Consider the following 15,808-nt stretch of genomic DNA (forward strand, 5'->3'; position numbering starts at 1 on the left):
TAAAGATAAATATTTAAAAATACAAATGAAAAACAGAAATAGTGATATGAGGAATAAGAAGACAGTGAATCACGCATGACAATAACGAGTAAAAATAACATGGCTATATACATGGAATACCAGTACCGAGTTGATGTGCAGGGGTACGAGGTAATTCAGGTAGCTATGTACATAGGTAAGGGTAAAGTGAGCAACAGGATAATAAACAGTAGCAGCAGAGTATGTGGTGAGTGTGAAAGTGTGTGTGTGTGTGTGTGTAATCAGTATACATTTGAGTGTGTGTGTGTGTGTGTGTGTGTGTTGGGGTGTCAGTGTAAGTATGTGTGAGTGTGTGTGTATACAGATACTACCAGTACCAAGTCCACTGTGTGTGGTACCGAGTCCAGTGTGTGTGTACATAGAGTCAGTGCAAGAGAGTTAGTGTAAAAAGGAGTAGACGCAGGTAGTCCGGGTAGACATTTGACTAGCTATTTAGCAGTCTTGTTTAACAGTATTATGGCTTGGGGGTAGAAGCTGTTTATGGTCCTGTTGGTTCCAGACTTTGTGCACTGGTACCCCTTGCCTTTGCAGTTGAGGTGAGAGACATGGGCAGGTTTACATTTATTGTCACGAATCTTGAACTGGAGGCAGAGCTGATCTATTTCCGTTAGATGAGCCAGCTGCAAAGTCAAATCAAATCAAATTGTATTTGTCACATGAGCAGAATACAACAGGTGTAGACCTTACAGTGAAATCCATACTTACAAGCCCTTAAATGTACAACCAGTCGTACCTCACTTTCTTGAAATACCCTCACTTAGTCCAGTAGGAAAAATGTAGTAAAATGTGTTTCTCTTTCCATCAAAACAATAATAGATCTAATGCGTGTTTTATTTCAAATTAATATTGTATCTATTCCTTATGTCAGAATTTACTGCAATACATTTGGTCATATGCATTCTGTTTCTATGTTTGTGCTGAAAAGAATGACGTCATTACGCCGTGCTTGGTTTGTTTACTGCGTGCGTTGGGAGGGTGTGAGTGACACAGATTCATTCGCGGTGGCCAGTCGATTCAACAGATGCAAAAACAACGTTCACTTTACGGTACCTGATATGTCAACCTAAATGATAAAATGTGGAGGATATTAGCTGTAAAAACCTTGGAGAGTAAATCTTTCGGGATCTAGCTCGTACAGTAGTAGTTGTGTTGTTATCGCCTAGCTAACGTTAGTTTAAGTCGCAGTACCGAGGAGTGGCTAGCTGGCGATGGTGAAACAGGAGGAGCGATGTGGATGTAATACATTGATCATTAGCTAGCAAATGTAGCTAGCTGGCTAGATTATTACACTACTGTAGGTAGTCGTTCGCTATCAACTGTTCTGTTGTGAATGATAAATTACAACTGAGCTGCCTGGTTAGGTAAGTTTGCCATTCATGCTATTATTGTCATCCGACGGGTCAAGTGCATTTTGGTCGTTTTGATCGACAAACTGTTGCTCAGCTAGCACAGCAATTATTGACAAATCGCAAGGAAATGGTTTTGAGGAGCTGTTGTAAATTTGGCCCAGTTTTAGTCTGGTTCCGACTTGGTTATGTGGTCCTGTTGTGGTTATGTGTGACCCACTTGCGGTGCGCACGGGCAGAAACTAAAACGGTGGTCCAAAAAGATGCCGAATTTGATGTTACCTACAACGATACGGTTACCAGTGACAACCAAACCATCTATGCCTTTAATCACACCGTCTCCCGAAACAAGGTGAGTACATAGTTCAGGTCACAAATACCACTTTGGTCTCTTAGGTCCTGCTTTTGCACCGGCCGCCTAGTGCTAACACACCTGTTTCAACTAATTATGTTAGTACTAGGCTGGAATTAAACCTGCCCATCCGGTCCCCAAGTATTAGGGTTGAAGAACACAGAACTACTGTCTTGTTATGAGTAGCCTCATTTGGTTGTATAATAAGATAGGATTGCAAAAAGTGAAAAATACAAAACTTGAGTGTGTATGTTTGATGGGTGTGTGCGTATGTACAGTACCAGTCGAAAGTTTGGACACCTACTCATTCAAGGATTTTCTTAATTTGTTTTTACTGTTTTCTAAATGGTAGAATAATAGTAAAGACATCAACACTATGAAAACACAAATAGAATCATGTAGTCACCAAAAAAAGTATTAAACAAATCAAAATATATTTTAGATTCTTCAAAGTAATCACCTTTGCCTTGATGACTGCTTCAAATCAAATTTTATTGGTCACATACACATGTTTAGCAGATGTTATTGCGGGTGTAGTGAAATGGTAGTGTTTCTAGCTCCAACAGTAATGCAATAATATCTAACAATGTCACAACAATACACACACATCTAAAAGAATGGAATTAAAAATATATAAATATTGAACAAGCAATGTCGGAGCGGCATAGACTAAAGTGCAATAGAGTAGAATACAGTATATACTAATGAGATGAGTAATGCAAAATGTGTTAACATTATTAAAGTGACTAGTGTTCCATTTTTAAGGTGCCCAGTGATTTCAAGTCTATGAATATAGGGCATCAACCTCTAAGGTGCTAGTGATGGCTATTTACCAGTCTGATGGCCTTGAGATAGGAGCTGTTTTTCAATCTCTCGGTCCCAGCTTTGATGCACCTGTACTGACCTCGCCTTCTGGATGATAGCGTGGTGAACAGGCAGTGGCTCAGGTGGTTGTTGTCGTTAATGATCTTTTTGGCCTTCCTGTGACATCGGGTGCTGTAGGTGTCCTGGAGGGCAGGTAGTTTGCCCCCGGTGATGCTTTGGGCAGACCACAGCACTCTTTGTAGAGCCCTGTGGTTGCGAGCGGTGCAGTTGCCGTACCAGGGGGTGATACAGCCCGACAGGATGCTCTCAACTGTGCATATGATGCACAGTTGAGAGCATCAGCCAAAAATCAGCCGATTAATCGGTATCAGCTTTTTTTGGTCCTCCAATTATCGGTATCTGCGTTGAAAAATCATATTCGGGCGACCTATAGTTAACACGCTTAAATGTCTTACTCACTTCTGCCACGGAGAAGGAGAGCCCACAGTCCTCGGTAGCCGGCCACGTCGGTGGCACTGTGTTATCAACAAAGAGGGCGAAAAAGGTGTTTAGCTTGTCCGGAAGCAAGACGTCTGTGTCCATGACGTGGCTGGTTTTCCCTTTGTAGTCCGTGATTGTCTGTCGACCCTGCCACATACTTCTCATATCTAAGCTGTTGAATTGCGACTCCACTTTGTCTCTGTACTGACGTTTTGCCTGTTTGATTGCCTTACAGAGGGAATTGTAGTTTTATACATTTTGTATTTAACCTTTATTTAACTAGGCAAGTCAATTAAGAACAAATTCTTATTTACAATGATGGCCTACCAGAAGGCAACATGTCTTCTGCGGGGACGGGGGTTGGGATTGAAAAAATATATATATATATGATTAAACATCACTACAAGAGAGACACCACAACACTACATAATTAGAGACCTAAGATGACAACATAGCGTGGCGGCAACACATGAAAACACAGCATGATAGCAAGTAACACAACATGACAACAACATGGTTGCAACTCAACATGACAGCAGCACAACATGGTAGCAGCACAAAACATGGTACAAACATTATTGGGCAGAGATAACAACACAAAGGGCAGGAAGGTGGAGTCAACAATACATCAGGCGAAGCAGCCACAACTGTCAGTAAGAGTGTCCATGATGGAGTCTTTGAATGAAGAGATGGAGATAAAACGGTCCAATTTGAGTGTTTTTTTTGGAGCTCGTTCCAGTCGCTAGCTGCAGCGAACTGAAAAGAGGAGCGACCCAGGGATGTGTGTGCCTTGGGGGCCTTTAACAGAATGTGATTTGCAGAACGGGTGTTGTATGTGGAGGATGAGGGCTGCAGTAGGTATCAGGGGGGGGGGGGGGGGGGGGTGAGGGTTTTATAAATAAGCATCAACCAGTGGGTCTTGCGATGGGTATACAGACTTGACCAGTTTACAGAGGAGTATAGAGTGTCCTATAAAGAGCATTGGTGGCAAATCTGATGGCCGAATGGTAAAGTACATCTAGCCACTCGAGAGCACCCATAACTTCCGATTAACTACACTGTTTGTATTCGGCCATATTCCCAATCACCTTGCCATGGTTACATGCAGTGGTTTGCACTTTCAGTTTTGCGCGAATGCTGCTATCTATCCACGGTTTCTGGTTTGGGTAGGTTTTAAAAGTCTCCTATACATTTCCTGATAAACTCTGTCACCGTATCCGTGTATTCATCAATGTTATTCTCAGAGGCTACCCGGAACATATCCCAGTCCGCGTGATCAAAACAAACATGAAGCATGGATTCCGATTGGTCAGACCAGCATTGAGTAGTCTGTAATTCGGGTACCTCCTGTTTGAGTTAATGCCTATAGGAAGGGAGGAGCAAAATGGAATCGTCATCAGATTTGCCGATGGAAGGGTGGGGGAGGGCCTTGGAGACATCTTGAAAAGCTAAGTAGTAGCGGTCCAATGTTTTCTCAGAGCAAGTGCAACAGTCAATGTGTTTGTAGAACTTTGGTAGTGTTTCCCTCAGATTAGTTTTCTTAAAATCCCCAGCTACAATAAATGCGGCCTCCGGATATGTGGTTTCCAGTTTGCATAGAGTGCAGTGTAGTCCTTTGAGGGCCGTCGGGGAATTGGCTTGAGGGGAAATATGCTGTGGCTATAACTGAAGAGAATTCTCTTGGGAGGTAATGTGGTCGGCATTTGATTGTGAGGTATTCTAGGTCGGGTGAAGAAAAGGGACTTGAGTTTCTGTATGTTATCACAATCACACCGTGAGTAGTTAATCATGAAACATACACCCCCACCCTTCTTCTTCTGGGAGAGATCTTTATTCCTGTCTGCGCGATGAACTGAGAACCCAACTGGCTGTACGGACTCACAGTATGTCCTGAGAGAGCCATGTTTCTGTGAAACAGAGTATCTTACAATCGCGGATGTCTCTCTGGAAGGAGATCCTCGCCCTGAGCTTGTCAACTTTATTATCCAGAGACTGAACATTAGCGAGCAATATATTCGGAAGCGATGGGTGGTGTGCGCGCCTCCTGAGTTGGACTAGAAGTCCACTCCGAATACCTCTTCTCGGCCGGCGGTGTTTTGGATCAGCCTCTGGAATCAGTTCAAATACCCTGGGGGGTATGAACAAAGGATTAAATTCGGGAAAGTCGTATTCCTGTTCGTAATGCTGGTGAGTTACAGCCAATCTGATATCCAAAAGTTATTTCCGGCTGTATGTAATAACACAAAACATTTTCTGGGCTAATAATGAAAAACTAAATATGCTAAGGAGCTAGAAGCACGGCTGCCCTATCTGTCAGCGCCATCATCGTTCTTTACACACTCTTGGCATTCTCTTAACCAGTATCACCTGGAATGCTTTTCTAACAGTCCTGAAGGAGTTCCCACATTCCTAGCACTTGTTGACTGCTTTTCCTTCACTCTGCGGTCCAATTCATCCCAAACCATCTCAATTGGGTTGAGGTCGGGTGATTGTGGAGGCCAGGTCATCTGATGTAGCATTCCATCACTCTCCTACTTGGTCAAATAGCCCTTACCCAGCCTGGAGGTGTGTTGGGTCATTGTCCTGTTGAAAACAAACGATAGTCCCACTAAGTGCAAACCAGATGCGATGGTGTGGAGAATGGTGTGGTAGCCATGCTGGTTAAGTGTGCCTTGAATTCTTAATAAATCACAGACCATGTCACCAGCAAAGCACCATCACACCTCCTCCATGCTTCACGGTGGGAACCACACATGCGGACATCATCCGTTCACCTACTCTGTGTCTCACAAAGAAACAGCGGTTGGAACAAAAAAGCTCAAATTTGGACTCATCAGACTCCAATGTACATTGCTCGTGTTTCTTGGCCCAAGCAAGTGTCTTCTTCTTATTGGTGTCATTTTGTAGTGGTTTCTTTGCAGAAATTTGACCATGAAGGCCTGATTGATGCAGTCTACTCTGAACAGTTGATGTTGAGATGTGTCTGTTACTTGAACTGTGAAGCATTTGGGCTGCAATATGAGGTGCAGTTAATTCTAATGAATTCGTCCTCTGCAGCAGAGGTAACTGGGTCTTACTTTCCTGTGGCGGTCCTCATGAGAGCCAGTTTCATCATAGCGCTTGATGGTTTTTGCGACTGCACTTGAAACTTTCAAAGTTCTTGACATTTTCCGCATTGACTGACCTTCATGTCTTAAAGTAATAATGCACTGTCGTTTCTCTTTGCTTATTTGAGCTGTTCTGGACATAATATGGACTTGGTCTTTTACCAAATAGGGCTATCTTCTGTAAACCACCCCTACCTCGTCACAACACAACTGATTGGCTCAAACGCATAAGAAGGAAAGAAATTCCACAAATGAACTTTTAACAAGGCAGACCTGTTAATTGAAATGCATTCCAGGTGACTAACTCATGAAGCTGGTTGAGAGAATGCCAAGAGTGTGCAAAGCTGTCATCAAGGCAAAGGGTGGCTACTGTGAAGAGCCTCAAATATAAAATATATTTTGATTTGTTTAACTCATTTTTGGTAACTACGTGATTCCATAAGTGTTATTTCATAGTTTGGATGTCTTCACTATTATTCTACAATCTAGAAAATTGTACAAATACAGAAAAACCCTGGAATGAGTAGGTGTTTCCAAACTTTTGACTGGTACTGTATGTATTGTATGTTGTTTTACATTGAGTTTCTCTAACCCTCTCCCCCTCTCTCTCTCCCTGCCCTGGCAGACGGAGGGGGTCCGTGTGACTGTGGACGTACTTTCAGAGGGGGCAGAGAGCAGTCCCATCCTGTTTGTGGTCAGACAGAAGCAGGCTGTGCTGTCCTTCCAGGTCCCCCTCATACTGCGTGGACTGTGAGTAGCCTAACCTGCTGGCACACCTGAGGTGCGTTCAGCAGGGCACAATGTTGTGGAACGTTCAGGCAGAAGCGTTATGTTATTTTAAACAAACATGCATCTCTGACATGTAGAATAAGGACTCAAGTCGGCTCTAATCAAGACATTTCTATCGTCAACGTTCCACAACGTTGTGCCCTACTGGCTGCAGCCCTGGCACATCCTGGTTCTGTCCCTGTGATATATCACCAAACCATTTTATTATGTCATTATCTATTTGAGATGCACCTGGGCATTTTCAACTAGAGTGGGAGGGAAGCACGATACGTGGTTATACTTTGGTATTCAATTATTCAGTTCTGTCAAAGAAAACAACCTAAACCAACAGGCCATACAGTTGTGTAGCCTAGTCCTAGATGTTGTAGAGGTTTTGTTTCTCCTTGAGTGTATTTTTGCTGTGTCTCTCTCCATTATGTAGGCTAGATATATTGACTTATTCATGGGTTGAAGATACAATGAGCTCCAAAAGTATTGGAACAGTGACACATTAATTGTTTGTTTTGGCTCTGTTCTCCAGCACTTTGGATTTGAAACGACAAATGACGTGCAGACTGTCGACTTTATTTTGAGGGTATTTTTTATCCATATCAGGTGAACCTTTTAGAAATGTCATTACTTTTTGTTCATAGTCCGTCTCTCCCCCCCCACACAAATTCACTTAAGACTTTTAAAGTGGTCAAAAGTTTAGTATTTGGTCCCATATTCCTAGCACGCAATGATGACATCGAGCTTGTGAGTCACAAGTTTGATGTCATCATTGTGTGCTAGGAATATGGGACCAAATACTAAACTTTTCACTACTTTAATACACATAAGTGAATTTGTCCCAATACGTTGGTTCCCTAAAAATGGAGGAACTATGTACAAAAAGTGGCGTCATTTCTGAACGGTTTATCCGATATGGATGGAATTACCCTCAAATTAAAGCTGACCGTCTGCACTTTAAGCTCATAGTCATTGTATAATTTCAAAGTGCTGGAGTACAGAGCCAAAACAAAAACAAAATGTCACTGTCCCAGTACTTTTGGAGCTCACTGTATTATAAACATTACAGAGAGATGGGAGTGGTGGCAGGGCAAGAAGACATACAAAGAAAAAAAAAACCACAAACCCTGTATCTGGCGGTTAGGAGGGTTGGGCCAGTAACCGAAAGGTTATTGTTTGGATCCCTGAGCCGACAAAGTCAAATCTGTCATTCTGCCCTTGAGCGAGGCAATTAACTCGAATTGCTCCAGGGTTGCTGTCAATAATGGCTGATCCCTGGCTGTGACCCCACTCTCCGAGGGTGTCTCAGGGGGAGTGGCATATTCAAAAAACACATTTCCATTTCACACCTGTACATAGAGTGAAACAGGACTATATAAGCACTCCCTAATTATTATATGATATAGGTCTAAGTGTATAGCCTGCATGCAGAGCCTACTTGTTTTTTTATTATACTGTAGCCCAGGGTCTCCCGAACTCTGTCCTCGGGACTCGAAGGGGTGCACGTTTCGTTTTTTTTCCCTAGCACTACACAGCTGATTCCAATAACCAACTCATCAGCAAGCTTTGCTCATTTGAATTAGCTGTGTAGTGTTAGGGTAAAAACCAAAACGTCCCGAGGACCGAATTTGGGAAACGCTACAGTAGCCTGTCTTTCATGGCTTAACAGAATCCCATGGACTTGCGCAATAGCAGAACACCCGTGTCATGTGGTAGAGCCATTTAGTTGAGAGCGAGTCATCGTTGAACATTGAACTTTCACTTCCACATAAACATAAAGCATAGGCCTCATTTCCCCAGTCACTAGCCATAATTACAGTACTTGCTAGGTTGTTGGATTTTGGGAAGTTGCAGCTTGTGCGTTTTTTTGTCATTTACACACAGTTTTTTTGTTGACACAATTTGACAGGACAATTCTCAGTTCCTTTCACAGCAGGGGTTGTTCTTATCATCCTGTTCGTATCATCATTTTCCCACCATAGGCACTGTGATGAGCTGTCTGCAATGGTCATGGTTAAGTTCAACCTTAAAATAGCGTAGGCTGTGTAATATGAATTGGCATCCTATTTTCCCCATGTACCCTGCTCAAAATGTAGTGCAATTATGGCACTGCATAGGGATTAGGGTGTAATTTTGGACGTGACCTAGTCTAATACAGGCCTTTTTATGTTCTATGAGCTCAAGTCTGTTATCATGATTTGTATATTGAGCTACCCTCTTGGCCAGGTCTCCCTTAAAGAGGTCATCTGGGGCCTCCCAGGTGCCACAGCGGTCTAAGGCTCTGCATCGCAGTGCTAGTGGCGTCACTACAGACCCACGTTCGATCCCACGCTGTGTCGCAGCCCGCCGCAACCGGGAAACCCATGAGGCGGCGCACAATTGACCCAGCGCCGTCCGGGTTAGGGGAGGGTTTGGCCGCATGCACGCTGACTTCGGTCGCCAGCTGTACGGTGTTTCCTCCGACACATTGGTGCGGCTGACATCCGGGTTAAGTGAGCAGTGTGTCAAGAAGCAGTGCGGCTTGGCAGGGTCATGTTTCGGGGGACGCGCGGCTCTCAACATTTGCCTCCCCCGAGTCCCTACGGGAGTTGCAGCGATGGGACAAGACTGTAACTACCAATTGGGTACCATGAAAAAAGGGGGGGAAAGTACACACTGCTCAAAAAAATAAAGGGAACACTTAAACAACACAATGTAACTCCAAGTCAATCACACTTCTGTGAAATCAAACTGTCCACTTAGGAAGCAACACTGATTGACAATAAATTTCACATGCTGTTGTGCAAATGGAATAGACAACAGGTGGAAATTATAGGCAATTAGCAAGACACCCCCAATAAAGGAGTGGTTCTGCAGGTGGTGACCACAGACCACTTCTCAGTTCCTATGCTTCCTGGCTGATGTTTTGGTCACTTTTGAATGCTGGCGGTGCTTTCACTCTAGTGGTAGCATGAGACGGAGTCTACAACCCACACAAGTGGCTCAGGTAGTGCAGCTCATCCAGGATGGCACATCAATGCGAGCTGTGTCTGTCAGCGTAGTGTCCAGAGCATGGAGGCGCTACCAGGAGACAGGCCAGCTACCAGGAGACGTGGAGGAGGCCATAGGAGGGCAACAACCCAGCAGCAGGACCGCTACCTCCGCCTTTGTGCAAGGAGGAGCAGGAGGAGCACTGCTAGAGCCCTGCAAAATGACCTCCAGCAGGCCACAAATGTGCATGTGTCTGCTCAAACGGTCAGAAACAGACTCCATGAGGGTGGTATGAGGGCCCGACGTCCACAGGTGGGGGTTGTGCTTACAGCCCAAGATGGGTGCTTACAGCCAGAGAACACCAAGATTGGCAAATTCGCCACTGTAGCCCTGTGCTCTTCACAGATGAAAGCAGGTTCACACTGAGCACATGTGACAGACGTGACAGTCTGGAGACGCCGTGGAGAACGTTCTGCTGCCTGCAACATCCTCCAGCATGACCGGTTTGGCGGTGGGTCAGTCATGGTGTGGGGTGGGGTGGCATTTCTTTGGGGGCCCGCACAGCCCTCCATGTGCTCGCCAGAGGTAGCCTGACTGCCATTAGGTACCGAGATGAGATTCTCAGACCCCTTGTGAGACCAAATGCTGGTGCGGTTGGCCCTGCATATGCTAGGCCTCATGTGGCTGGAGTGTGTCAGCAGTTCCTGCAAGAGGAAGGCATTGATGCTATGGACTGGCCCGCCCGTTCCCCAGACCTGAATCCAATTGAGCACATCTGGGATATCATGTCTCCCTCCATCCACCAACGCCACGTTGCACCACAGACTGTCGAGGAGTTGGCGGATGCTTTAGTCCAGGTCTGGGAGGAGATCCCTCAGGAGACCATCCGCCACCTCATCAGGAGCATGCCCAGGCGTTGTAGGGAGGTCATACAGGCACGTGGAGGCCACACACACTACTGAGCCTCATTTTGACTTGTTTTAAGGACATTACGTCAAAGTTGGATCAGCCTGTAGTGTGGTTTTCCACTTTTAATTTTGAGTGTGACTCCAAATCCAGACCTCCATGGGTTGATAAATTTGATTACATTTTGTGTGATTCTGTTGTCAGCACATTCAACTATGTAAAGAAAAAAGTATTTAATAAGAATATTTCATTCATTCCGATCTAGGATGTGTTATTTTAGTGTTCCCTTTATTTTTTTGAGCAGTGTATATAGAAAATGGTCTTCTGGCCTCAATGGGACTTCCTGGATGAATAGAAATGAGTGGAGAAGTGCTATCTCTTTGCCCCCCCCCCTCCCTGCTACAGGTATCAGAGGAAGTACCCCTATGCCCATGTGGGCCGAACGCTGTGCCAGCCCCCCACCCGCTCCCTCACCGAGACCCAGTACTTCTTTGTTGACGTATCCACCCTGTCCAGCTTGGGCACCCACTACCAGCTGAGGATCAGCCGCGTGGACAGCTTCACCCTCCAGTGAGTCATCTTCATCCGGGTTCATTACCTTCCTGCTAGCTAGCCGAGCGAATGCATGATATCTGGTTGTAGAACTACATGCCTTACACAGCCTCCCACAACAGTACATAGTCAATACTCTGAGTCATCATATTTTACATCACTATTATGCTACTGTGCAGAGCTGGTCTAATTTGCATTAAACACTGCCTTCTTGCCTACACACGATCGTGACGGCCTATTTCTACAGCAAGCCAAGACACAACAGCATCACTCATAGAGTAGAGATGGCGTGCTGTACAGTATGTGTGACCTGACTGGCTAATGTTATTGTTGAGTGTTTCTTGTCTTCATTACAGTACAGACAAGAAGTTCAGCTTTACTGCTTCACCATCACAACCCCAGGTGAGAAACATAGCCACTCACACTCAAATACACGTGGATACATACGCACACAGCATATTTCCCATAAAACCCTTACACTGTGGCCATGAGAGGTGTGTGTGTGTGTGTGTGTGTGTGTCATAAGGGGGGGGGGTTTGTCTAAGTCTAAAGGCCAGGGCCAAGAAGGTGATTGAGATTAAAGAAGGGATGTGTGTGCGTGATTTGTTGAGGTGTTGCGTAACAGCTGTCGAGACAGGGGCGGAAGGATATTTATATTGTTACATCACACATTTTGCGTGTACACAGGTTTTGCATTTTGCATTCTATAGATTTGTCTTTCAAAACTGTAGATCTATCAACATAGTAGAATAGTATTGTTAGGAAGTATGCATTACATTAAAATAAAATATTATAATAATAATCTGAATTATGACTTGTTCTGATAAATATGCGATCCTTTTTTTATAATTATAACTCCCGATTTTTTTCTCTTAGTACTTCAAATATGTGTTCCCTGACGGAGTGGACACGGTTATCGTCAAGGTCAACTCCGAGATGACCTTCCCGTGCTCTGTCATGTCCATCCAGGACATCCAGGTAAACTAACTTGACCAAACCTGTTCATTAGGCACCGGAGGTGGGACCAAGTCACTATTATTCCAGTCACAAGCAAGTCTTAAGTCACAAGTCGAGTCCAAAGTCTAATGGGTCAAGTCCAAGTCGTGCATTCTAAGAGCGTGTCGAGTCAGAAGTTTTCAAGTAAATCTTTTTTTTAAATAAATCTGTACACGCAATGACTTTCACAACTAGAAATCTTTTATTTATCGAGAATCCAGGACAGCCCTTTTCATTATGTTGTCTGGAACATCCCTTTATGTCATTGTAAAATAGGGACCTTGTGGCAGTCGTAAGGGCATGACATCAGCAGAAGCCAAGGCAGGTTGACGTGCTCGGAGTGTAGATTTATTTACAGGTCTTGGTGATTCAATGGTGAAAGCGCCATATCATACCAAATATACACCTGCAATAGCCCAAAAGAAATAGCTTCAGGTTGAGCCTGATACAATCTGAACGGACACAGGTAGAGGGCAAGGCACTGTGCAGCCTCCCCTTGAGAAACCAAATAGAGTCTGTTTAACAGGAGCAGGTAGGCCTGCATATATAATATAAGCTCGGACACCAGGACCATACAATTACCCAATTGGCAATTACGTCCAATAAACTGATTCTACAATTTAAAGGCAATTTCTACATCCATTGGTACATTCCTCTTAATCAGACATAATGATATTTCAACACCATGTATCCATGGATCAATCCTTTTACCTTATTCTACGTTCTCCAAAGCCTGGAGCGCAGGCCACGTAGCCTATTTCTATATGCACTGAGGCACACGCACTGCTATTACGCACAACCAGAATGACAGAGACTAATGGTGCTTTCAAGACAACTGAGAACTCAGGAAAAATACGAGGTCAAATCATGACATCAGTGATCTTCAGGTCTGAAAGTCGGAGCTCTAGATTCCCGAGATGGAATTCTGAGTTGGATGACCGTTCAAAACGATTTTTCCCCAGTCGGAGCTCGTTTTTCCCCCGACTTCCCAGTTGTCTTGAACGCACTGAAGTCGGAAGTATGAGATTTCCGAGTTTCCAGTTCCGAGTTCCCAGTTGTTTTGAACGCGGCAATAGGAAGACACGGAACTCTGACATAACCAGGGAAATATGAACAAAGGGAACCATGCATTTAATCACATAAACAGAACTTCTACCACATGAGTCTTGTAAATGTTCATGTGTGCACCATAAAACATCACGCCACTCAGAGGGTAAGAAATGGTCGGCTAAATGTAAATGTATTGTAGTCCTATCAAACATGAAACAGAAATGTCTACGTGTTACAATAAACGCTACGGGGATGGAAGGATGAAACGCTAGCAATTATTGTAGTATTAGATGGAAAATAGGTTTGCAACAGGGCCTATGCACGTGTGAAAGCAACAGCAAAACATGTCAACAAGAGGGGAAAAAAGCAACTCGGAAGTAACTGAACTGAAACAGGGAGGGACTGTTGAGAAACGCAAAAATAAACACTTGTTTTAGTTTTCTGTTTCAAAACGTTTTGCTATGGTGTACCCTAATGAATACGGACATGACTGTGGTCCCTCAGCCTATTGTCTCCAATGGCTAGCCTCCGATATACCACACAAGGGCAGTGTTGAGTTCATTCTGAGCAACCCAGCAACCCCTAGACAGCTGTGAATGAACTTGTGAAATGCACTGGTTTTACCCTAAAGCAGTTTAAAGCTGTGAAAGAGAGGCGTTACTAAAACGCAATGTAAAGCTCTGTCAGGTGTGTTATCAGCTCACAGGGGGGGGGGGGGGGGTCTCTGAAATGTAGGCCAATATAGAAATCTGCATTCCACACACTTGATGGGGTCTGTTGCCGTGGCAACCACATTACCCTGGCTGCACAAGTTCTTCGCTCAGGCAGACACACACACACACATACAGACACACTTTTTCCTCTCTGATTGCTAAATTCTGTGTTCTACCTTATCATCAGTGCCCAGTGTATGACTTGGATAACAACGTGGCCTTCATTGGAATGTATCAAACCATGACCAAGACAGCTGCCATCACTGTCCAGGTAAAATACACACACACACTGGAGACATCAGGTAATTGATAAATAAATACATTTTTACAGCTCACTTGCCACAATGGACAACCATTTCATCAACTCTCGCTTTCTCCTCTCTCTTCCTCTCTCTCTCTCTTTCTCTCTCTCTCTCTCTCTCTCTCTCTCTCTCTCTCTCTCTCTCTCTCTCTCTCTCTCTTTCTCTTTCTCTCTCTCTCTCTCTCTCTCTCTCTCTCTCTCTCTCTCTCTCTCTCTCTCTCTCTCTCTCTCTCTCTCTCTCTCTCTCTCTTTCTCTTTCTCTTTCTCTTTCTCTTTCTCTCTCTCTCTCTCTCTCTCTCTTTTTCTCTCCTCTCTCGCTCTTCTTTCTCTCTCGCTCTCTTCTCTCTTTCCTCTCTTTTTCTCTCCTCTCTCGCTCTTCTTTCTCTCTCGCTCTCTCTCGCTCTCTCTTTCTCTCTCGCTTTCTCTCTCGCTCTCTCTCTCGCTTTCTTTCTCTCTTCTCTCTCTCTCTCGCTCTCTCTCTCGCTCTCTCTCTCGCTCTCTCTCTCTCTTGTTCCCCCTCTCCCCTTTTCTTATCTCGTGGCTCCCAGAGGAAGGACTTCCCTAGTAACAGTTTCTATGTGGTGGTGGTGGTGAAGACGGAGGACGAGGCATGTGGGGGTCCCCTGCGCTTCTACCCCCTCCGTCCAGATGAGCTCATCGATGCCGGCAACCGCAGTAAAACGCTGGACGTGGTCGTCTCGCCCGCTATCAGCTGTGAGTCACTCAGCCAGGCAGGCCAAAGGACTTCAGCTCCATCAAACAGTACATCAATGTAGCAGAGAGAAATGTTACTGACTCTCTCTCTCTCTTTCTATTCGTCTCCGTTTCTCTCTAACATCTCTCTCATTTGCTCTTCCTTTCACTCTCTCTCTCCCTCTCTCCTTCCACGCTCTACCCACCTCCCCCCCCCCCCTCTCTCTCTCTATCCCCCTCTCTCCGTCTCAGCGGATGTGTACGTGATGGGCATGCTATTCTGCCTGGGCATCTTCCTCTCCTTCTACCTGCTCACCTTCCTGGTGGCCTGTGTGGAGAACAAGAGGTCTGTCGATCGCCCCACTGTCGTATACAGTAAGTACATCATTTCATACACGGTCATATAGAGGCTTTGGAACTCAAGTGTCTCTCTCTGGGTTTTTTCTCTGGTCAGGATGCACAGGAGGAGGGAGGGGCTTCTGAACCCAGCGGACATGTCGCCCGCGGAGACAGGTATCCCAGCAACCCACTACAACGGCACACTCCGTTGTACTTCCTTGTCAGAGGGGTGTACAGGGAAGAGGGGAGAGAACCATCTCTGTAACTCTGTATTTAAGATTGAAAAATGAGTTGTAGAAGGAATGCGTACCATTTAATAGTTGCCCCATCAGATGAAGGATTTACTGGTCTATTTCTCTTTA

General features: G+C 44.8%; 1 protein-coding gene across 6 annotated transcripts in view; it reads left to right on the forward strand.

The window, feature by feature from the left end:
• The first annotated feature begins 970 nt into the window (after positions 1-970).
• sidt2 (SID1 transmembrane family, member 2) overlaps positions 971-15,808 on the forward strand; it is a 28,400-nt gene continuing 13,562 nt past the window's right edge. For 3 of the 6 annotated variants that reach the window (XM_036961485.2, XM_036961489.2, XM_036961487.2), the window contains exons 1-9: positions 988-1,737; positions 6,775-6,899; positions 11,208-11,372; positions 11,711-11,756; positions 12,231-12,332; positions 14,301-14,384; positions 14,963-15,128; positions 15,360-15,453; positions 15,562-15,620. In XM_036961485.2, coding sequence (XP_036817380.1) covers positions 1,516-1,737; positions 6,775-6,899; positions 11,208-11,372; positions 11,711-11,756; positions 12,231-12,332; positions 14,301-14,384; positions 14,963-15,128; positions 15,360-15,453; positions 15,562-15,620 — 1,063 coding nt within the window. In that variant the 5' untranslated portion in view covers positions 988-1,515. Of the gene's footprint in view, positions 1,738-6,774; positions 6,900-11,207; positions 11,373-11,710; positions 11,757-12,230; positions 12,333-14,300; positions 14,385-14,962; positions 15,129-15,359; positions 15,483-15,561; positions 15,621-15,808 lie in introns of all 6 variants that reach the window. The other 3 variants (XM_036961488.2, XM_036961491.2, XM_036961490.2) reach the window with 2 other exon arrangements.

This window comes from Oncorhynchus mykiss, chromosome 24, assembly GCF_057628025.1.
Source record: "Oncorhynchus mykiss isolate SJ-2025 chromosome 24, ASM5762802v1, whole genome shotgun sequence".
NCBI classification, from domain to species: domain Eukaryota; kingdom Metazoa; phylum Chordata; class Actinopteri; order Salmoniformes; family Salmonidae; genus Oncorhynchus; species Oncorhynchus mykiss.